The following is a 23,083-nucleotide window of genomic DNA, read 5'->3' as shown; positions in this document are numbered from 1 at the left end:
ATCCTGCAGGTGTTCGGTGGGTTACTATGGTAATCCCTCATTGCCTAGCGGGAGGTGTTCACGGTGTAACTGCAGCGGATGGGGCTCTCTCCACCCGCTGTGTGACGCATTGACCGGACAATGTGACTGTAAGGCCGGGGTGAAAGGTCGGTCATGTGACCAGTGTGATGAGAAACACGTCCTGCAGGGAGGAGAGTGTGTGTGTGAGTAACATCAATGCACATATACAGATAAACGTGTTCAAGTGTTGCATGTTATCAGAGATGACGTGTGCGTGTTTTTAACTCCAGCGTGTGACGATGAGTGCACTGGCATTCTGCTGGACGACCTGGACAAACTACACAACCACTTCCTGTCTGTCAACCTGAGTGGCGTCTCCATGGCACCATACCGCCAGCTGGTGGTACTAGAAAACCAGACCAGAGACATCCAGGTACAAACAAACATTAATGCTTTATAACAACGCTCTGATATAAGTCAGAGTTCTGATTAATGATCCTGAATGCACCATGCAGCCTGATGATGTTCAATAAACTTCCTACCGGCTGAAGTTTTAAAAAAATATCCTGTTTGTTGAACTCATATAACTATGTGTTTGGATAAGATAACATGTCAACTGCTGTGCGTTTGTCTCCAGGTGGTGTTTTCACAGAACAGCTCTTTCGCTTTCCATCTGTCCAGAGTGGAAGATGAGTTAAATCACATAACCTCTGACCTCAGTGCTTTACTGCAGCAGGTAAGCATGGTTCACTCTGTTAAAGGCTTATTACAGTCATTTGACACTCATAGTCACGTTCAGCTACTTCTAAGAAAATACATACATAACAGTATCGTCTGTAAACAGATTACAGTATAAATCAGAGCAGTTCTTTGTTCATGAACAGTTTATTAAACCTGCAAGGGATTGCAGGAGTTGACTGATAAAGGTCATATTTCTCCTGTCTCTTGTTTGGCTAGGTCACACGCCTGTCTAATGACCTGGAGGAAGTGGGCTTGTCAACCAACAACAGCCTCTCCCAGGGTAACCTGCTGCTGGGGAGTATCAGCAGTCTTCAAGACAACATTCAGGGTAAACAACCTGCCCATCCTGACCGATGGCGACATCACTAACACATCATAGAAACACCATGACCAGCAGAAAATATTTTTAACACACCAACCTGTTTTAAATTTAAATATAATGACATAAAACAACTCTGACACTCTGATTGGTCCAGTGCTGCAGAGGGAGGTAGGGCATCTGAACCGGACCACAGAGGAGGAGCTTGAATCAGCTAATCAGACGCATTTGCTAGTGGGGTTGGAGCTCATGTTGGAAACCATGAGAGCTGTCAATCTAACAGCAGCCAACACTGCAGCAAATCAGGAGTTCAGGTGTGTGTTTAATAAATTAATTTAAATAATTTGAATAATAAATGTTCGGCTTTTTTCTAAGTTCAGTGTTTGTGATCTCTCTTTTTGCAGCCTGTCAGAGTTTCTCGTCCACTCACTGCAGAAGGACTTCCTGCCTAGCAGGGTGGTGGTTGACAACAGGTTCCACCCCATATCCACCTCGCTCACTGTCGGAATAGAAACACTGCAAAAAGCACACACGCACCTAAACGACGCTGCACAACGAAACACAAAAACACAGACCCTGCTGGACAGCACACACACTCTGCTGCACGAATACCAGGTGAATAAACACACCTGCAGACAGGTGAACACACACGACAGCATTTGGATACACAAGTTTTGCTGCTGTTACCTGCGGCTTGGAGACAATTTTTATTCATCAAAATCTAAAATAGGAGATTATTATTATGCCTCTGCTCCTGTCTGTCTCGCTGTCAAATTCCAATAAGTTTTCCTGGCATGACAGATAAAAAATCTCCAATCCCAAAGCAGTACAGAAAATACTGCTATAAATACACATCAACCATCATATCAAATATGATAAAAGGCATTAAATAACAATTAATTATTAAATCTGCCCTTCAGTCTGTCCATCAGAACCTGAGTGTTGAGTGTCTCTCTGTGGATGGACTGATGGAGGAGGGTCAGCTGTTGCTGGACGACACCATCAGCCTGACAGAAGAGTTAACAAACACCACTGCAGTAAGACAAACATTCTACAGTACTACTACTACTCATAATAAAAATAAAAAATTAATGACGATTATATAATAAATGAATACTAACTTACTTGTGCAGCAGGTTGAGGTGTTGGGTGGTCAAATGGATCAGTGGCGCCCCCTGTTGAGGAAACAGGTGGACGGTTTAGTTGTTGGACTGAAGATGACAGACGCTCTGGAGAACGTTTACCGTGCAGAGAGCCACGCCCACCTGCTGCAGAGCCATGCCCACTCCGTGCACAGGTAACTGTGTGTGTGTGTGTGTGTTTATATATGTGTGCTTCTGATCATTTCTGCTAAAACTCTGTTTCTTCTCTCTCAGCTCTCTGTCGTCGGTGTGTAACGTGTCTCAGAATGGCAGCCGATTGGTTCATCTCGATAGTGACATCACAGAGCAAGTTGACTCTGCCCAGCAGGTGGCCTTGATTGCCCATGTCTCTGCCTCCGTCGCTCTCAACATGGTAATTGCGTGTTAAGACTGAAAACACACCTGTGTTACACAGTCACGCTCAGAGTCAACTCTCAGTGTCGACACCTGAAATGAGCCGAGGCAGCGGTCCATTCAGATACATGAGGAGCTTTGTTTTTACACCCTTCTAATTTCTGTTTCAGACCATCCAATCAGAGCAGCCACTGTCAGGGGAAAGCAGAGCCAAACTGAACATCAGCTCTGTTGTTTTACAAGAAAGTCGACGAATCAACGAGACAGCTGAAGGTCTGTTTACAGTCTGTTTACCTGGAGCCTGTAGCACGAAGCATGTTCATCTTGGTGTGGCTCTCTTGGGGTTATCTGGCCTCACTGAGTCTAACATCCTGTACCACAAAGCTGGTTATCAACTGGAATTATTATAAGGGTCTTAACTATAGAGTGAGATTTTTTTGCTTTTCTGTCTGATGACAAACAGCCAATCTGAACATGTGATGCATATTGAAATTTAATGTAATGTCAGACTGTTTCTGTTGCCAAACCAGAGAGGAGGAGAAAAGTAATTAAAGCCTGATGAGGTCTCTCTGACTTTACTGACTTTACATTTATAATCACTAGAAATATTGTACAGTGTGTGGATAATATGTCTTATAAAACACAACGGAGGGTTTAGTTCTTATTTCCAGTCATCATCACAAAGTCTCCTCATGTTGTTCTGAGCTGCGGGGATGGAATAAGAATAAAAGCATCGAAACTGTAGGAATCAAAGAATCTTTGTGCAGTTTAAATGCAGCTTTGATCATTTGTCCCTTTATTATAAAATCTTCTGTCCATGTCAGGATCCTGTAGGACTGATGAATGATGTTTTTCCATTGATCTGATTGGTCAGTAGTCAGGTTGCTCTGGAGCAGCATAGGTTACCATGGGGATGATAACCTGGTTAGAAGTGAGCCAGCTTTGTGATAGCAGAAGAACTGAGTTAAGCCCAAAGATAGGTGATAACCAATTAATCACGCTTTGTGATGCAGGGTCCTGTCTGTCCGATTACCTGTTTCCTGTTGTGTTCGTTGTGACAGTAGTTGTGTGGATAAAATGCAAAGTAAAACAGACTAAGTGAATAAACGCTGACGTACATAAAGCATGAAGGGAGGAAACCATCAGATCTGTGTGGAGCCATGAGGAGACTGGAACCTGCCTCACATTAACACATGAAACCAACAGAAACATCAGATTTCCATCATGTTCTCCACGTGGTTTTCCGTCGTTTGAGTTTTGACTGGAGCTCTTTTAATGACATCATCTCGCTGTGTTTTTGGTTGGTTTAATGGCAACGACTGGAGAATCAGCTCCACCAGCTGTTTATCTCCATCAACCAGTAAGCTCATATTCACAAAGCAGGAGTTTAGGGAAACAAGGCTTCACTCACATTTTGCTTTCACCATTTTCTGGACGTTAAGACATAACTTTTCATAAAATGCCTGTCTCTCTTCCAGACTTGCAGCTGGATGTATCCATGGTAACCAGCAGACTGGGATCGGTCAGAGAGAGTGTCCGTAATTCGAGCCTCCTCCTCCGTCAGCCAATCAGAGAACTGCAGAGCCTCTCTAACGGTGAGATGTTTCCGGCTCTGGCTCCTCCAACACTGATGCTCTGATGTATTTCATGTCTAAAGTATTGATATGTTGATGTATTGACTGATACATTGATCATTGTTCTCCATCAGGTTCATCCGTGTCATTGCAGCAGGCTCATCTTCAGGCTGCAGTAGCACACTCCAGCCTGCAGGAGGCGCTGCAGCAGCTGCAGAGACTCAGAACTCAGCTGCAGGATTCTTCTTCTGTGGTGGAAAAGACCAGCAACACAGTTAGGGAGACCAACCAGCTGGTGACTCAGACACACACTGCAGGTCTGTCAACAAGGTTTATTAAGATATAATCAGTATAATAAAGCAAAAGACTACAAAAATACACTATTTTTTTGGAGTTCTAACACTTGCAGTTTTCTGTGTGCTCAGCCAATGAGGCGCAGCGTAAACTGGAGGAGGCGGAGCATCGTACAGACCGTCTGATGGAGCGGATAAAGCCGCTGAGCTTGCTGGGAGAAACACTGAGCAGGAACCTGTCTGACATTAGAGAGCTGATCGACCAGGCCCGAAGACAGGCTGCATCGGTACATAAACACATTTACATGGCAATACACAACCTGAAACACACGCTGAGACTTTTTCAGACCTTGTTCTGTAAATCTTATAATAAATTAATATGGTATCCTATAAGTCTATATTCCAAAAGAACAGCTTGTATGCTTGTCTGTCTGAGTCCACCTCCTCCTGAAAATGTGTTCCATTATCCGCATGAAATGATTTCACGTCTCCCCTTCTATATGACAGCTTTCTTTGACATCCAACTTCCAGTGTCGATGTTCACAACACAGAGAAACACTTTGCGTTTCAGACGAGGTCGGACAATACAAACTAGTGATTTTCTGACATAATCCAGCCCTTACTGTACCGTAAAAGTTCTGATACAGTGTTGACAAGGCTGACATGAAACATTTCTGACTAAAGCAGCACAAAGACACAGAGATTACATGTCAGACTGATTCTGTCTTACTAAATTCACTGTGATAAATCATTTTAATGAACCAGGACACTGTGAATGAAACACTTTACGTAGTTGATAAAACACCAGAGCCAGGTCAGAGGGTTAAGGTGACCCTAACCTCGTGTCCGGATGTCATCTGACTGTTAACGTTCAAATTTTTACTTTTTCTGAACACGTTATGAACTTCTTACATATTCAGATAATGTACGTCTGAATGATGCTGAAGGTGATGATAATGATGATAAGATGATGAAAGTGATGATGACAATGAGGATGATGATGATGATAAATTTGGTGATGTCATCAGATAAAGGTGGCGGTGCAGGCGGACAGAGACTGTGTTCGATACTACAGATCACAGATTGAGTCCAGTAACTTCAACACTTTGACTCTGATCCTGAAGACGTCCAGTCCAGATAACCTGCTCTTCTACCTGGGCAGCAACACCACGGTACCAACACACACAATATAACACACACTTTAGAACACAAACATGCACTACAAAACACAGAACAAAAAACATGCTAATATGTAATGAACAGATGTAGAAACAGAAAAATGTCTTATTGTTGTAGTTATTTGGACTCAGTCCTGAACTCACTTTGAGGTTAGGGTTTTGGGGTTTTGGGTTCAGGTGTGAAGTTCGGAGTTCTGATCTCGGCCCTATATCTCTACAGTGTAAATTAACCCTCTTGGAATGTCTTCTGTGTGCTTAGGTAGACTACCTGGCAGTAGACATGCATAATGGGAAGGTGTCTCTGGTGTGGGATGTGGGCTCAGGCAGCACCAGGCTGGAGTTTCCTGGACTAGACATCACCAACAACAGGTGGACCAGAATCAACGCTACACGGTAGTTACACACCGACACACTGATCACATGACTGAAGAAGCAGCAGGCTGGGAAGCAACAGCCAAATTAATGAGATCACAGTGTTTACAGTGTTACAATAAGCAGACAAGAGTTACTGTCAGTTAAGATTAATTAATGTTAGTAAGTCAGTGTCTGACAGTCAGCTGTAACTTTCATGAATGTTGACTCTGGATTTGTTTTTCTTACTGTGAAGCTCACAGACTATTGGCAACATGAGCTGATCATGTTATGTGATTATGTTGTTTAATGTTGCCATGTGATGATGTCATGAATTCGGCAGGTTTGGGGCCCACGCTTCTCTGTTAGTCCATCAGCTGGAGTCCGAGTCTGCTCCGTTGCCCGCGGTAACGGCATCATCACCAGGATCATCCCGAGTTTTAGACATCGACAGAAACACAATGATCCACATCGGAGGCCTGGGAGCTCAGACTCAGGTAACAAATATATCAGGTGAACAGATGTGTTTGGAGGTATACATGTGAACAGGTGATAACTCTGTGTGTGTGATGTCAGAGCCCTGCAGCGCTGAGGTCCTCCACCTTTCAGGGCTGTCTGGGTGAAGCATCGCTCAACGAGAGAAACATCGGACTGTGGAACTACGACAGCAGAGAGGGGGAGTGTGGAGGCTGCTTCAGCAGGTACAAACACAGGTGTATCACCACACACAGGTGAACAAAAAACACAAAGGTGTATGATTAACAAAACACCTGTGTGACTACAGGTGTACTGCCATACCAGTGATGACATTAACTGACCCCACCCACTGAGTATTCCAGTATGGTCTTGTAGTTCAGCTCTGCTAAGAGTTAAATCTTCAGATTTCCAATGGAAATTCTGAACTACGTTTTCATGACTTCACAAATCCAAAGTCCTACATTCTCTGTCTCAACCTATCTGTCTCTCAGTCCCCAAGCGGAGGAGACTTCCTTCCACTTTGATGGATCAGGATTCTCATTGGTCCAGAAGTCTCTGCGTGCGACCTCCACCTCGATCGTCCTGCTGTTTAAAACTCTGTCGCCGAGCGGATTGCTGCTCTACCTGGCCTCCAACAACACTGTATGAAACACACACACAGTTTCTGCTGAAGCTCCTATTGTGAAAGGAAACATACACATGATCTCCTTCCTGTCTCCTGCAGAGAGACTTCCTGTCCATGGAGCTGGTGGAGGGGCGTGTCCGCCTGACCTTTGATCTAGGTTCAGGTGCTCTGATCCTGACCTCCAACAGGAAGTACAACACTGGGGTGTGGTACAAGATCACCCTGCAGAGGAACAAACGCAAAGGTACCACTAATACTACAGTACAGGGTTAGGGTTGGGGTTGGGTGATGCGGTTTAACTATGTCCTGACTGAGGTGGCTGTGATGTCACAGTGTCAGACACAGACGTCCCTAATCTGAAATCAGAGTGGTATGGGGGGAGGGGGTTTCCGAAGCTGTTTTAATGTTCCTGTTTCTGATGGTGCTGGTTACCTGGTGTGTGCAGGTTACCTGTCCATCATGGCTGCTGATCAATCATCAGAGAAGGAGGTGTTGGAAGCGGAGTCTCCTGGGATGGCCTCCGACCTGAACCGCTCTGACCTCGACCCCATCTACATCGGAGGACTTCCTGCCTACAGACCAATCAGGTGAGTCTGTGGGTGCTTCTCATTACCGTATTTCACGTCTTCGTTTCTCAGGTGACCTGGAACTCATTCTCATCTGCCATCATGAAGGACGTCTCGGTTCCCTTAGCACCATTCAGAAGATCAAGGAAGCAGATTCGAGAGACCATCCTTCATGAAGTGTCTTATTGGATGACACACCTCTTTATCTGATATCAGTTAGTGATTGGACAATGCAGCTGATCTGATACAACATAATCACAGTTTTATACTGGGAGAAATCACAAATTAAACTCAGCTGTAATATCAACACCAAGTTAAGATTGTATTTCTGCTCTGAATCAGCATTAAGTTAAGTAGTTGGCTCCATGGTAACTTTAGATCTGATAAATAGAAGAAGCAAAAAAACAACCTTAATCATACATCAGAAAGATTTGTCTTTTCATTTTCAGTCATTTTCCAATTTATTATGCATCATCTCATCGTCAAAAAGAAAAATAGTCTGTTGTCTTTCAGCAGTTAAGACATTTTAAGTAAATATCAATTTCTATCAGGTTGAAAATCCCTGTGTGTCAGGTATAAAGAATATTTTGACATGAGATATTTACATCATTTGCACTTTTCCTAGAACATATATGCTACTAAGTAATTTCATCATATCACGAGACATTTTCATCATAACTTGGAAAATTACATAATGAATTTACAAACAGAATAAAAATTAATAAATGCAAACACAAATGATCAAAAAAATGAATAGGCCTTGTTGGCTTTAGTGCTTTTCTTTATTGTCTATGGTTTGATGGATCTGTTCAGGTTTTGGTAGAGGTTTTTAATGAATGTGCAGCTACTTGCAGAGATATGTCACATCAGTACACTGCTGCGCTGACAGCAGTTTTTATTATTTGGACAGTACATCACACAATCTATGCAAATACAAACTCAAAAGCACACAGAGCTCTGATCCAGCGTGATCCAGCTGTGATCCAGCTATGATCGGAAATTGACGTGGTTTTAGATGATGGGTCAGAGCAAAAAACGTTTCCTTGTTTCCTCTCTCCTTGCCTCTCTTCCTTGAGTCTTACATGGAATAGGGTTAGGAATATGGCACAAGGATCAGATGCAGGTGAGACGAAAGAGGAGACATTTTAAAGGTAACAGGAAGCACCCCGTGATGTCACCCGATGAGGATGAGGTGTGGTCACAGGATGGGTGTATTTTAACTCACCTGTCTGTCCTTGTGTGGTTGCTAGACGACAGGTGGTGTCCAGGTCGTATGTCGGCTGTATAAAGAACGTGGAGATCGCTCGGTCCAACTTCGACCTGCTGAGAGACGCATATGGAGTCAGGAAGGGCTGCATACTCGAGGTACTACACATACTGATGTAAAAATACTATACATGTATAATACAGGCTACACAGTGACACACTCTTCATATGATGCAGGGTCAGTTTTTATCATCAAACGAGTCTTCAGAATTATTTTTAGATCAACTTAGTACAGCCCAAAACATCATCCATGAAAATGTGTAGACGCAGCTGCTTTGAACTACATTAGATCAATTTCACTCAAAGATTTCTAATGCAATGTGAGCTTCAGCCTGAGCGTTGCAGCTGGTGGGGCGCTATAGCATGAAATAATAAGAGAAAGCTGACCCTTTCACAATTTAAGTACAGGGCAACAGGGAAGAAGGACCTGAATGTTGACAGCCAGGCAGAAAGCTACAAAGTCAGGTACAGGTACAGGTAACCGGCGTGGATGTAGCAAACTAGAACAAAGCAGGAAGAGGCAATGGGTAGGTTGGCAAGAACATAGTCCACAGCACTGATATCATGAAAGATGTTCTCTATCTGGCAGAGAGCAGGTTTAACTGGCTCGTATAAATACAGGCTGGAAAATAGGGAGACTGGAAACAGGTCTTTAAGTGGGCGGGGAAGGTCCGGTGATAGGGAATGGAAGGCATGTCGGGGTCATCTGCTGGCTGAAGGCAGAGACAAAAGAGGAACAGGCAGGAATCAGTCCTTCTGTTCAGATTCAGCCATGATGAGTTTGGTGAAGCTGAACATGACATATTCATGACACTACTTAACCTCTTCATTCAGACAGGAATGCAACTGAACAATTTTATACTGTTGTTATGGAAACACTTTCATTAGCTCTACATGGCCCCTTTGAGGATTGAGGTTTGTTTCATCCACTGGACGAAGAGTGCACATTTTCACTGGGGTTCAGGTGTTTGAACCACAAAGTGACTTCAGCTTAGTCTGGCTCTCTTTGGGTTACCTGCCTTCACTGAGCCTGACATCCCCCAACCTGGATAACTAACCCTAACCAGTATCATTAAGCTGCGTATCAATCTGTTAACCTTGGGTTTAATAATCCAGCTACGAGCGAGTTTATGTTTAAGAGGAGAAGGTGTGAATTACAAGCGACAACATCAGAACCTTTAATCAAGTGATTAATGTGAAATGAGATGAAACGGTGAAACCTGCTGGTAAATGCTGCCCTAGTGAAGCAGAAACTTTTATTCAACAAGGTGAAATGAAAAAAAAACTTGATCACAGAACAAGAACAGAATGAGAAGGTGGAGAAACACTAGAAATAATTTCCAAATATTGAAGTAAGGCTGTGGAGATGCTGTAAATGATTGCGTGAATTATTATGTATGTCTTAAGCACAGAGTGAATATTTCTGTCGGATGATGAACAAACTGTTCTGAACATGTGATGCAGATAAAAAGTGAAGGTTTTGTCGGACTGTTTCTGCTGCCAAAACAGAGCGGAGGAGAAAAGTAGCTCATGTCTGAAATGTTCTGTTTTATTATCTTGGTAAATATTTAACACTGTGAGGATCATTTTTTACAAAAAAATAGAAGCATTTTATTTCTCCTTGTGTTGTTCTGAGCTGCAGAGAGAATAGGAGTAAAAAAATCATTACTGTCAGGAACCAATCAATCTTTGCTTATCAGAAAATCAATAACCTTCACCTTCACTGATCACACTGACTGACTCTTCGCACTAATTGATTATCTCTCAGGCGGTGCGGAGTGTGTCAGTGCTGGCCGGAGGCTTCGTTCAGATCACTCCTCCTTCATTCCGTCAGGAGGCAGAGCTTCTCTTCTCCTTCTCCTCCAACAACCAATCAGGAGTCCTACTGGCTGCCTTCAGTGACGACCACTCACACAGACAGGTGAGTGCACTTTACACACCTGTACACCAGGTGTTCAGTCTGTGTGGATGTATTCACCAACATTTGATGTTCATTTGTTAATGTAACCTGTGTTACTTTGTGTGTGTGTGTGTGTGTGTGTGTGTGTGTGTGTGTGTGTGTGTGTGTGTGTGTGTGTGTGTGTGTGTGTGTGTGTGTCTGTGTCTGTGTGTGTGTGTCTGTGTGTGTGTGTCTGTGCTTCTGTGTGTAGCAATTCCTGTCTGTTCACTTGGTCTCAGGTGCATTAGAGGCAGAGTTTGGTGAGGTGGCCGGAGCCACTCGGAGGGTGATCGTGACGAAACCTGATGGGGGGTCCTTCAGTGACGGAGAGAAACACTCTGTGATTATCACCATCAACAGGAAGTAGGGGTCACCATGGAAATACACACCTGTCCCACCTTTCCCACTTGACTTACCTGACCCACTTGTTTCACCTCTCTGTCTCTCAGGTCTCTGTTCCTGCTGGTGGACGAAGATCACCTGAAGTCTGTTTCTATGTTGCCGGGTGGATTTTCTCGTTTTTCTCCAGCCTCCTTCTTCATTGGTGGGCTGCCCTCAGGGGAGGAGTCCCGTCTACCAGTCAGACTACAGACTTTATCCAGGTGGTTCAGAGGCTGCATCCAACACCTGGTGGTCGGTGGAGCGTAAGTCTCCCACATACACACACACACACACACACACACACACGCTGCTTTCTGTCTCTCTGATTGTTAACTGTTTTGATTGGCGGCTCTCTGCAGACTTATCGACCTATCGGGAGCTCTGAGGTATGAGGGGGCGGAGCTTGACAGCTGCCTATTGAAGGAGAGGGCTGGGGGGGCGGTGCTTCCTGATGACCAGGATGTAGAACCTACTCCTGACCCCGCCTACATGCCTGTAGCCCCACCCACACATCTGAGCGCCCTGACACCTGGAACACTAACGGTGATCAATACATTTATTACTGATTATTGATAAAGGTAATCAATATGTTTATTATTGATTGTTGATTACATGTAATGGTAATCACTATGTCCATTATGGATTGATTATTGATAACAGTAACCAATATGTCTATTATTGATTAGTGATAACGGTAATCAATTCATCTATTTTTTATTATTGATAAATTATTACATTTATTGATTATTGGTTATTCGTAGCCGTAATGATTTTTGATTATCAGTAATAAAATTTTTATAGTAAGTATTGATGGTAATCATTTACTTTATTAACAATTATTGATACATGGTAATTGATAATGGTAACCAGGGTGATTAAACTAAATTAAGCATCAAATGATTGTTGAATATTGGTCAGCATTTTTTGAATTTGGGTTATTGATCACTGGTTATTTATCATTGGTCAGTGATTATTGGATATTGATCACTGGTCATTGATTATCTGTTATTGATTATTGGTCACTGATGATTGACTATTGATTTTTGGTCAATGTTTATTGGCTATTAATCATTGGTCACTGATTATTGCTTATTGGTTATTGATTTGCATGTAATACAGTGTGTGTCAGAGGTGGAGCCAAGTTTCCTGCCATCAGCGGCTCAGTTTGGTTCATCCAAACACAGTCACATGACCTTCATCATCAACCCCAATACTGTCAGGAAGAGGTGAGTCTCCATGACAACGAAGGGGGCGGGGCTCCGGTCAGTTGTAGTCCCTCTAAAATAAGACTAAACTACTGACTATGTTGTGTCACTGTCGTGTCTCGTATCTTGTGTTATGTCTCTGTCGTGTCGTGTTTTGATGTTTGTGTTGTGTCGCGTCATGTCTCTGTTGTCGTACCTTCTCGTCCTCAGTGTCTCAGTGAGGTTGTCGGTTCGAAGCCGCGCTCTGGATGGGTTGATTCTCCTCCTCTCTGACTCCAAACATATGGACTTCATCGTCCTGAGACTGACGGGGGGGAGAATGATGGTGTCAGCCGACCTAGGGAAAGGCCCTGCCTCCATCACCTCATCTGTCGCCATTAACGACGGAGACTGGCACGCTGTTAGTTCATATATACACATTAACACACACATGTACACACATGAAACACTATGAGGGTGTCACGCATCAATAAAACACTTAAAGTAAGTCAGACATTGAGTTCATTGTTGACATTTGGAACAACAACTGACTAAACAATCTCAGAACAGGTACCATTTACTTGTGAAACTGCTGAAAACAGCAGTTACAAAAACAATCACAAAGATATTCATCCCAATGAAGGAATATTTTGTTTTTCTTCTCGTAAATCTCTCTGACTTTTTCTGCTTGTTTTTTTTATTCGTACAAGCATTTCAAGTACCATTTAAAAAACTCTCTGAACTGCAAAAAACTTTTAATAATTCGTTTTAGCCTGATGAATGTCACCTGTTCAAGAGGAGCTGAACATTAGTGACAGTTCATCATTAACATAACCAAACACCCTATATGTCCATAAATTTAAGGCCTTCTGTTCTGCTCTGTTTGTGGACACATTTCATTCACAAGTAGTCAGGAGTCGTGTTAAGGGAACAAGCTGCATGACATCACTGAGTCATACAGTGAGATCACAAATCTGCACTGTGACAGAAATAAATTGTTTTGACATTAAGTCAGACGCTAAATGAATTCTGTATAAAGAGGTCCAGGACTAAAATGGGAGGTGGTCAAGTTAACGTGATGTGACGTAACATGGTGGACAGTAACATCACATTACAGGTGATGATGTCACACTGTCAGCTGTTATAATGTTCACCTTGACAGAAATCTGTTTGTTTATGTTGTTGTTGATTTGGGATCAGGTTTAAACTAACTATAATTATGTCACCTGACTGTCTCTCTCTCCCAGGTTACTGCCGAGGTCAGCCGGCGGTTGGTGTCAGTCTCGGTCGATGGTTCGAGTCCAGATTCTGTGACAGTTAAAGGAAACCAGCTGGACGTGGACAACAGACTTTACCTGGGAGGACTACCACACACACATACCACCAGACGGATCAATGTACGACATTTTAAATTCTTTATTGAACGTTTACACAACAAATATACAGGATTTAAAAACGGAAAGATTTTTTGTACGTTTCTGTGTTAACATGTAAGGCTTTTACTTAATCTCCATTTTATATGTTAACCATGATGTTGTCACCCATCTGAGTATTATTTCAGACACCTCAGCTGATATCCTAATGCTGTCTGTCAGACTAGACCTGTTGCAGGTTAACCAGGTGTTTCTGACAGTTGTGAACACCTGAACTCTGAGTCAGTGACCAGGAATGAAAGTTAATGTCACAGTTAGTAAAAGGAAATGTATTTGTATCATGGATCTCAACTGCTCTACCTGTCTTTCTACCTGTCAATTCACCTGTCCATCTGTCTGTCCCTCAGGTGAGCACCAGCTTTCAAGGCTGTGTTCGCTCTGTCAGTCTGAATGGAGCTACGTTGGATCTGACCAAGCCAGCCTTGCAGCATGATGTCACTTCCTGTTTCACCAAAGACCAGACAGGAAGTTACTTTAACGGCAGCGGCTATGCCATCCTCAGTGAGTCTACCATGAAGAAAATATACCTGCTTTGATTTAATAACATGTGATCAGACTGTTAACCTCTGTGTGTGTGTGTGTGTGTGTGTGTGTTTGTGCAGTGCATGATGGGTATAAAGTTGGCTCAGACGTGTCGGTGACTTTGGAGTTTCGAACGAGTCAATCAGAGGGGGTGTTTTTAGGAATCAGCAGTGCGAAGGTTGACGCCATTGGACTAGAGTTGATCAATGGACAGGTGAGCACATACTTACCTGTATGCATGTGCTTTTGTCCTCAGAGCCCCCTGCTGTCAGAAAACTCTCAGCTGACCATTAAGTCCCATCCCCAGTACAAACAAAAACAAAAGTAAAAAAGTGAAAGATGTTTAAATGTTACAGGTGAACTGCTGGTGATCAGGTAATATCAGAAATGCCCTGAAAAGTAACAATCATAGTCTATGTAAAAAGTAACCAGTAACCAAACACTGAGCCTTGAGGAACCCCAAAGTTAACCAGGTATATGGAATTAGTCATTTGATTGAACATATCTGCTCTCCAAGTATTTCTTTCTAATTGTTTCAGTAGTAAAATGTGATGTTGGTATTTTCAATTACTTTTGAGCCTCTGAAATTGAGGGACTACGCATAAATATGGCTGTTGTTTCCTAAGTGGTTAATGTGTGATTTAATGTTGAAAGTCTACACTTTAATCACATCTTGATCACTTTGTTTCAAATCCATTGTGGTGGTGTACACGACGGTGGTAATTGTGTCACTGTCCAAATATTTATGTACCTAACTGTATATTCCGTATATGACATGTTTTTCCTCAGGTGGTGTTTAACGTGAATAACGGGGCTGGTCGAGTGTCAGTGCGTTCAATTGGTCAGGTGTTGTGTGATGGACAGTGGCACCGCCTGCTGGCCAGAAAAACCAAACACAGCCTGAGTCTGAGTGTAGATGGGCGGAGTTACACCACCCCCAACCCCTACCCACAATCCACCTCTGCTGAGACCAACAACCCTGTCTACCTGGGAGGTTATCCAGGTAAGAAACTCTAAAATCTGCTGTTTGTTATTGAGACATAAATACAAACATGACGACAGGTGTGTTATTGACTGATGTTAACCTGTCTACCTGTCTCTCACTCTCGCTCTCTATCTCTGACTTGTTTCTTTACCTGTTGGTCTACCTGTCTCTCTCTGACCTGTCTGTTACAGTGGGTGTTAAACAGAACTGCCTGTCGATCAGTTCCAGGTTCAGAGGTTGTTTGAGGAACCTGCAGCTCGTTAAGTCGCACCTGAGCAATACTCTCAACCTGAGCTCCGCCCACTTCCTGTTGGGTGTCACACCTAACTCGTGTCCTGTTGCCTAGCAATGCCCAGCTGGGCTTTGATTGGTCCACTAACAGTCTGATCGGACAGATGAATTGATTTGACTATTGTAGAGATGATTGTGGTCTGAAAAGTTTTAGATACCTTCCTGTCTGTTAGCAGCTGATTATTTTTACATTTCCAATGTCTGTGTTTTTTTATGCTCCCTGTAACTTTGATGTAATTCTCTCTACATGAATCATTAAAGATTATCTGAAAATTATTCAAAGCTCACAGGTTCATTCACTCAGTTTGGGAACATCTTAAAAAAATTCAGATTCACTCAGTAATACATGAACAATAGTCAAGGTTACATCCAAATGCGATTTAAATTTCAACTGAGTTTCCAGAAAATGGTCCAAATAAAATGTGAGTGAAGTCGTTCCTTCCAATCCTGCTGTGTGAATATGAGCTTACTAGTTGATGGAGATAAACAGCTGGTTGAGCTGATTCTCCAGTCACTGCCATTAAACCTCTGCAGAAGAAGAGGACACAACAAGATGAGATTTTTAGGAAACAGACAAACTGTTATACAGGACAGAAAGTTTAAAATCCTGCTGGAGTTAAGTGATATTTAACTTTTGAACATCAAACATTTTTTCACACACAGAGAGATGGACAAAGTCTGGTTGTTTATTTCATTTATTTATATCATTTTATTTTATTTTAGTGGGTAAAGACATTTGGAGTTTTTATCACAAATGAAGTAAAACATGGTTTGTGTAACCTGACACCAGTAACCAGTGCGTAATATCAATAAATAAATAAATAAATGCATAGACAGATGAGAGAAATAAGTCATAAAAGGAGTTTCAATGGTGAGATGGGAGAATGGCACATTACTATTGCATTATGGGTAAATACAGAGCTGAATTTTAGCTGCTAAACAAGTGAGCGGTTACATTGCTAGCATTCATGCTATTTTACATTTCAGACAGGAAACAGATTGCATCAGACTGTCAGAATAAAAGATCCAGTTCCTCACAGATGAGACAGGTAAGAGTAAGGTGTGAAGTCAGAGATTATCACACATCTTTCAGATGTGATGCAAACCATTTGCTGAATGTTTTATAAAGCTGTGGTCTACTGTCACACAATCAGGAGCAAACACACCTGAGTCAACCAGCTATTCAGATGTCTGCTTGAACCTTACGGGGAATCAGTTGCGTGTGGGCCTGGCTTGTTTAATAAGAAGGTAAATGCAGTAGAAGTTAATTTGTGGGGACAGTTCATCTGAGGTCGACCAGCTCTGGTTGTCTGGTTGCTATGGGAACGTGTTGATGGCAACACACTAGTGCCCCCTGTCTGTGTTCTATATATTATTCCTTTACATACAGAAGTCGTTCTTTGTCTTAAATGTTAAATGTCATCATGAAGCTTTCAACTAAATCTAGTCATTCTATCGGGCTAATGCTAATTTAAGGTAACTCAGCCAATGGCCCCAGCCCTAGTCTGTCAGACAGGTGCTCTGTGTGTGTGTGTGTTGTGTAAGTGTGTAAATGTGTATATAAAATGTACATGCATGTGTGTGTGTGTGTGTGTGTGTGTGTTGCTGCTGCAACAGTGTCTTTGTTGGCACTGTAGTGACTACAGCTCCCATAATGCAGCAGAGGCTTCCCGATTCAGTCCTGAAAGAGAGACAGATGCAGCTGTTGAACATGAAGACACCTCTTTTCTGATTTTAACCCCTGAGTGAAAGTCGTCCTGTGGTGGTCACATTCCCACATTTACCTTTTCACTTTGAAAATCTATTTTGATTCCGATTCATCCACTGGGAGTCGGCTGTGATGCGGGACCAATCCGTGAGCTCGATTTTTCAGTGTTACATTGAACGTGGCCACCAGAGAGAGCAAAACTTTCCCGTCAGCCCACAGTTAACTCTGAGAGCGGCAGAGACAAACTTAGCCTGGGGAACTGCATGCCCATGTGAATTAGCATGTTAGCATAGCACAGCAAGCTTAAAAGCCTGGTCCAGAATGTTAGCATACCGTAGCATGTTAATGTCAACACTGTCCTCTCAACAGTTTTTGATTCTATCTAGTAAAGACAGACTAGAGATTTGGATTCTGTTTTCTGTCTTAAAACCACTCAATAAGAACCAGAATCTGGTCCAGAATCTGAACCTGAACCAGTGCTGGATACAGGTGAGCAACGGGGAGGGGGCACCAATGATTCCATCCTTGAAACAATAGTGAATAATATTAAAACAGCGTGTTAGTGTAGCATTGATGGACAGTTTAATGTTAAGCAAAGTGTTGTCTTTCAGTGGATTTTTCTTAACTGGTCCAAGGGTGTAAGGACTGAGGAGGTCATAGTCTGTAAAGACTGTTAAGCTGCTAGAGGGAAATATGTGAGTTGTGATATTGGGCAGTATATATAAAACTGACTTGACTTGATAATGATCCTCTTGATTGATTAATCACTTATCAGCTGAGTGATCAGAAGGGCTGGTTATCTCCTCCCCACACTTTTTGAATATTTCTTCAGTTTTTAATCCAATCAGATTGTTAGGTTCTTCTTGCAGGTTTTCACCAACCAATCACAATAGATCCTTCCTGTCCTCCGTGGTTCCTCCCCCGTATTTCATCCAATGAGATTTCCCTCTCTTTCAGTATTGTCCTTCCAGTCAATCAGATCTGAGCTCTTTATTGCTCGTGATTGAACCATTTGTTCTTGGACACAAACACTCATGTAAAACATGCAAACAAAATGTAATGAACGCTGCCATGCACCAATCAGCCAATCAGCATCCAGCCTGGAACTCCACCTGTAGGGGTGGGGCCTGACCCTTCCTGTTACCTGTGATGTCACTAATCAATCACATGATCAGGAGAGACTTCAGTTTCTTTATGGACGACGACACGTGTGACAGACAGCTCAGGATGCTGCCGCCTCGCCTCACTAAGCGCAGCCGCCAGAGCCTTCAAGAGAGACACGGGAATCATACCTGGTTCCAGGTCTAGGTTTCGATTTACTCTGGACAGACCAGTCAGCAGATAGACCACATCTGTCCTGTGTCAATACAGTTCCAAGTCTGTGTCGGATTATTGAAAGTCTGAGGTGTAATCCTGACTTCTCAGTCTTCTTTTTGAAGGCCATTAAGTAAGAAGTTTAATTGTGATGTGGTAAACTGGGCAGACTGAGCACTTTTTAGCAATTTTGTACAATGTGTTTTAATCAGCCAGAACGTGCAACTTCTCTGCTAACACTGTTCCATTCCGTCGATTGGCCACAATTTGGAGCTCACGCTGAACGTAAACACAAACCCATGGTCTGACTTATCTATTGACAAGTCGATAGTGTTGACAGAAAGAGGGGGGTGGCATTACTTTTTTCAATTCTACAATGAACAGAGATAAAAAAGAAAAAAAGGAATAAGGGAGAGCTTCAGATGTCTGGAAGATCCAAAGTTTAGTTCTATATCACAACTCAGTCTCAATACTACTTTACACAGTCTCAATACTACACTTTTAGTCACAGCATGTAAAGTACTACTGCAGTAAGATTAAAATAAAATCACTACAGTTTATAACGGATATTTTCATAAATCAGACTGCAGAATTGCTAATACAGCAGAGAGTCGACCATAATTTCGGACCTGCCAGACATCAACCGATCGTCCGGGAGCGGGATTTTGGTCGTTTAGGGAACAACAACCAATCTGGCCGAAATTTGGCCCGATTCTAAAAGTAGTTGGGGGCTACCGACTCAGGGCTAAAATCAGACTGAATGTGTACAGTGTCTGCCCAGCTTTAGACAGTTACCTGGTCGTGGTCAATTTCTGTGTCTCCTGAAATTACAATTCTTTTCTCGATTCTGGTTTCTGAAATTCCTCCTTTTACTGTCTGAAAAGAAAGACAGACAAAGAAAGAGAAATTCAGACAGTATAATCGAATCTAATTAAACATCTTTACTGGTTCCTCTAATATTCTGATGTTTCTAATCCTTCAGTTGTCTCTCATTTCTTAAATATCTTACAAAACTCACATATTTACTGATTCTGATAGAAAAAAGGTTTACAGAACTCAAATCACTGATGTGCGTTACCATAATGAGGTGCGTTACAACATTAATGTGCATTACCTTAGTGATATGTGTTACCTTGGTGATGTGCGTGGTCGTGGTAGTGTTGGAGGTCTCCGCGGTAAAGGTCTGGGAGCTCAGCAGTAGACCTGCAGGAGGATCAGAGTCCACTCGGCTCTGAAACACACAAACACATGACCGACAGTCTAAACATTGATATCAATCATTAAATCAATACTCTGAAGCAGTACTGATTTGTTGTTGATATAGTCATGCTCATGAAACAGAAACTGGTGAAGCCTGCAGGTGTTTTCTGGACACACTGCAGGTATAAAACATGAAGTCAGTCTGTAAAATTATGAGCTATCACATAGGTAAGGAAGTCAGTGGCAAAATCTAAAATTCATAGAGGCATTTTTATTCTATTTTACTTAAATTTACTACAGATTTTTACTGGTGTCTGCTTTTATAAAAGTTTTTAAGTATTCATATTGTAGTGAAAGGTAGTAACACCCATGTCTTATAAATAAAAGACAGATTATACTCACCCCTGGAGCTTCATATGTAAGAGTCTTCCTCATCACTGGGACCTCCTGAAATATCCAGAGAGGGAAAATTAAACATACTCACAGACTCCAAAAAAATTTAAAAATCCTTTCTTCATTTGGTTGTAAATTCTTAAAATTTCCTCCCAAATTACAACTGTAAATACACTTTCTGTTCTTACAGCTACAGTGGTCTGACATTTGAAAGTTTGTTGGACTGCATTCATGTCAGCAGCAGATGGAAATATCCTCTAATATAAAGATCGGGATTCTCAGCACAAGCCAGACAAGCTGGTTTCACCAGGGCAGAAGTCAATGGTGTCAATGGTGTATGTTTTTATTGGGGCAGGAGTCCTTGGGACCGGTTTCACTGGGGCACCTGTCACTGGAGCAGGTTTCACTGTTTTCACTGGGGCAGGTTTCACCGGTATCACAGGGGCAGGAGTCAGTGGGGCAGGGGTCAGTGGTTTCACTGGGGTATGTCTTAATGGGGCACGAGTCACTGGGGAAGGCTTTATTGAAGTAGGAGTCACTGGGGCAGTAATAACAGGGACAGATTTCATTGGTTTTGCTAAGGGAGGTGTCACAGGGGAAGGAGTCTCTGGCTGTTGACACAGGTATTAGTCTCAGATGTTACCTCCTGCAGACATCTGGATTCTTCACCATCATCATCATTGTCACTGCAGTTGGATGGCTGCGTCTGATTGGTCAAGCAGGGGGAGCACCTTGAGGTCAGGCAGGGGGAAGACAGGGGAGGGGAGTTTTCTCCGAACCTCCACTCTCCTCTCTCTTCTTCTGAGTCGTCGGTGTTCTTGTCGTCATGGTAATGTTGAAACAAACCCCCGGCGGGTCGAGTGCCCACAACAGCCAAGGGTCTGGTGGTGGGGCTGTTGTTAGCCTCCATGCTAGTTAGATCCTGCTCAGCATAGCTAACTGCGAAGTTTGCATTACTGCTATCGTGATTAGCATTGGTAGCATCTGGGCTCTGAGCCTGTCTGACCGCAGCCTCCATGGCCTCCTCTACTGCTGCCTGTGCTAACACACTGATAGCATCTTCGCTAGCCTCGCTAGCATCATCATCATCACCACTAGTCTGGCTGCTAGGCTCATCATCGCTGACTTCATCATCACTGACCTCATGCCTACGGGCTGGACTATTAGCCCAGTTAGCATCGTTGGTATTGTTACTGTCATCATCATTGGCCCATCCCCCTGTGACATCATCAGCATGTGTCATGCCAGCCCCCGGGGGAGGGGGCGGGGGGTTACTAGGGAGCGAACCCACAACACTTCCTATTGCTACCTGAGGCTTGTCCACCATTGGCTGGTCCTGGTCAAGTGACTCTGTCATCAAGAAGACCGTCTCCACCTTTTCTGAGGTCTGAAACAGGAAGTGAAGATAATAAAGGACATCAGGTACACAGGTTCAGTGAACACTTAGGATTTCACAGGTACAAAATTCTTACAGTTACCTAGTCATCATTCATCTTGTGATGTTAGAAATAGGTCAAACAGCTGATTCAAAAGACTTTACTGCAGCTCCCTGTCAGTATCAGATCACATGAACATCAGACTGAGTCTAGCCAATAAAACACTACATGTTTTCATAACAATGTGCTTTTGATTTAACATGAGAATCTAAATGTTCACATCTCAGGTGTGATGGTGTCCACAGATCAGCCGTGAATGAGACATTTCTATCTTTTATCGCCTCAGCTCAACACAGAGTGTTGAACATCGAGCGTTGTGGAGTTGCAAGACGATGTTTTACAGTGTAGAAAAAAATATTAACTTCCACAAGCAGCTGAGAGCAGCATAATTTCTTTGAAAATGAAGTTGAAGATTAAAGCTGTTTTTTGTCTCCTCTGCTTTGTTACAGGGAGTTTGAAGTCAGCAGGTGTTTAGTTTAAAAGACGTTATCCATGGAAGTTGTGTTTTTGTTGTTCTTTAAAGCAGCATTGGAGCTGTCATCATCTTCTGTAAAATACTGCCACAGTGCTGAGTTTATACTTCCACCTGTTTCAGTAACAGGTGACAAAAACACCGGAAAAAAGGGCAAAATGCTGCTTCAGCAGAGCAGTTTCTCAGTAATGTAGCATTGTAGCGAGGCTTACAAAAATATTTAGGTAAACAAAATCAAATATGTTTTACAAATTAACGGTTATAAACCTAGTCAACTGCTGCTCACAGCGGAGACTGGTGGTTTTAGAAGTCTACTACATGAATAGTTGGTGAAACTCCAAGTGACCACTGGGATTAGTCTTTTGTCAAGTGAGCTGATAATTAAAAATATATTTTTTGGTCAAAGTTTTACATTACATTTATAAGTTTATATTTCTGAGTGTCAACGTGAGGGACAGGAAGAGGAAGAAAAACAGGTGGACAGACAGGTGGCTAGTAAAGGCTCGGTAAAACCAGAAAGTGATATGGTAAAAAGAATCCATGTCTTCGTGAAGTATTTGGTTTTAGATTTTCGATGGCGTAGTGACGACTCTCAGGTTTAACTTGGTAAGCAACTGTACTGTTAGAAGTTAGCTGGAGCGCTAACTGCTAACATGCTAGCATTAGTCAGTGAGAATTTTTGCATGCAGATTGGTATCCTGGTTTTGATCATATTCTGGATTCAGGTGTGCCTTTGATTCCTGAACACATGAAGACATACAAACACAGAATAATCAGACACCTAATCAAAAACTTTGATCATAGTAGTGATACTAGATACTAGTGCTCATGTAGCCACCAAGTCACAACATTCCCCCCCAGACATCTTATTCACTACTGTTCGCTTCATTCAAGCAGTTACTGAAACTTGGGCTCTGACAGGACACTAAGTGTCCACAG

At 42.6% G+C, this 23,083-nt stretch overlaps 2 protein-coding genes across 5 annotated transcripts in view; one reads left to right on the top strand and one right to left on the bottom strand.

The window, feature by feature from the left end:
* The window catches only part of lama1 (laminin, alpha 1), a 36,285-nt gene extending 20,388 nt beyond the window's left edge, over window positions 1–15,897 (top strand). The window contains exons 33-64 of one of the 2 annotated variants that reach the window (XM_040127259.1): window positions 10–203; window positions 291–433; window positions 638–736; window positions 958–1,069; window positions 1,218–1,374; window positions 1,465–1,675; window positions 1,981–2,097; window positions 2,197–2,357; window positions 2,437–2,575; window positions 2,727–2,829; window positions 4,035–4,151; window positions 4,265–4,447; window positions 4,556–4,710; window positions 5,452–5,595; window positions 5,861–5,994; window positions 6,296–6,449; window positions 6,529–6,653; window positions 6,921–7,071; window positions 7,154–7,298; window positions 7,500–7,641; window positions 8,871–8,985; window positions 10,655–10,807; window positions 11,037–11,188; window positions 11,275–11,469; window positions 11,566–11,749; window positions 12,326–12,432; window positions 12,622–12,811; window positions 13,638–13,787; window positions 14,171–14,324; window positions 14,426–14,559; window positions 15,135–15,348; window positions 15,522–15,897. In XM_040127259.1, the coding sequence (XP_039983193.1) occupies window positions 10–203; window positions 291–433; window positions 638–736; window positions 958–1,069; window positions 1,218–1,374; window positions 1,465–1,675; window positions 1,981–2,097; window positions 2,197–2,357; window positions 2,437–2,575; window positions 2,727–2,829; window positions 4,035–4,151; window positions 4,265–4,447; window positions 4,556–4,710; window positions 5,452–5,595; window positions 5,861–5,994; window positions 6,296–6,449; window positions 6,529–6,653; window positions 6,921–7,071; window positions 7,154–7,298; window positions 7,500–7,641; window positions 8,871–8,985; window positions 10,655–10,807; window positions 11,037–11,188; window positions 11,275–11,469; window positions 11,566–11,749; window positions 12,326–12,432; window positions 12,622–12,811; window positions 13,638–13,787; window positions 14,171–14,324; window positions 14,426–14,559; window positions 15,135–15,348; window positions 15,522–15,676 (4,789 nt within the window). In that variant the 3' untranslated portion in view covers window positions 15,677–15,897. Of the gene's footprint in view, window positions 1–9; window positions 204–290; window positions 434–637; window positions 737–957; window positions 1,070–1,217; window positions 1,375–1,464; window positions 1,676–1,980; window positions 2,098–2,193; window positions 2,358–2,436; window positions 2,576–2,726; window positions 2,830–4,034; window positions 4,152–4,264; window positions 4,448–4,555; window positions 4,711–5,451; window positions 5,596–5,860; window positions 5,995–6,295; window positions 6,450–6,528; window positions 6,654–6,920; window positions 7,072–7,153; window positions 7,299–7,499; window positions 7,642–8,870; window positions 8,986–10,654; window positions 10,808–11,036; window positions 11,189–11,274; window positions 11,470–11,565; window positions 11,750–12,325; window positions 12,433–12,621; window positions 12,812–13,637; window positions 13,788–14,170; window positions 14,325–14,425; window positions 14,560–15,134; window positions 15,349–15,521 lie in introns of both variants that reach the window. The other variant, XM_040127258.1, reaches the window with a different exon arrangement.
* Window positions 15,898–16,300: 403 nt separating this feature from the next.
* Window positions 16,301–23,083, bottom strand: part of epb41l3a (erythrocyte membrane protein band 4.1-like 3a) — a 36,812-nt gene continuing 30,029 nt past the window's right edge. Inside the window, exons 19-23 of one of the 3 annotated variants that reach the window (XM_040126921.1) lie at window positions 21,546–21,623; window positions 20,246–20,290; window positions 19,758–19,874; window positions 19,439–19,519; window positions 16,301–17,302 (exon numbers count right to left, since the gene is read on the bottom strand). In XM_040126921.1, coding sequence (XP_039982855.1) covers window positions 17,297–17,302; window positions 19,439–19,519; window positions 19,758–19,874; window positions 20,246–20,290; window positions 21,546–21,623 — 327 coding nt within the window. In that variant the 3' untranslated portion in view covers window positions 16,301–17,296. The other 2 variants (XM_040126922.1, XM_040126920.1) reach the window with 2 other exon arrangements.

The sequence above is a fragment of the Xiphias gladius genome, chromosome 5, assembly GCF_016859285.1.
Source record: "Xiphias gladius isolate SHS-SW01 ecotype Sanya breed wild chromosome 5, ASM1685928v1, whole genome shotgun sequence".
Lineage (NCBI taxonomy): Eukaryota > Metazoa > Chordata > Actinopteri > Istiophoriformes > Xiphiidae > Xiphias > Xiphias gladius.
The sequence above is the reverse complement of the archived record's forward strand: the minus strand, read 5'-3'. Positions and strand labels throughout refer to the sequence as shown.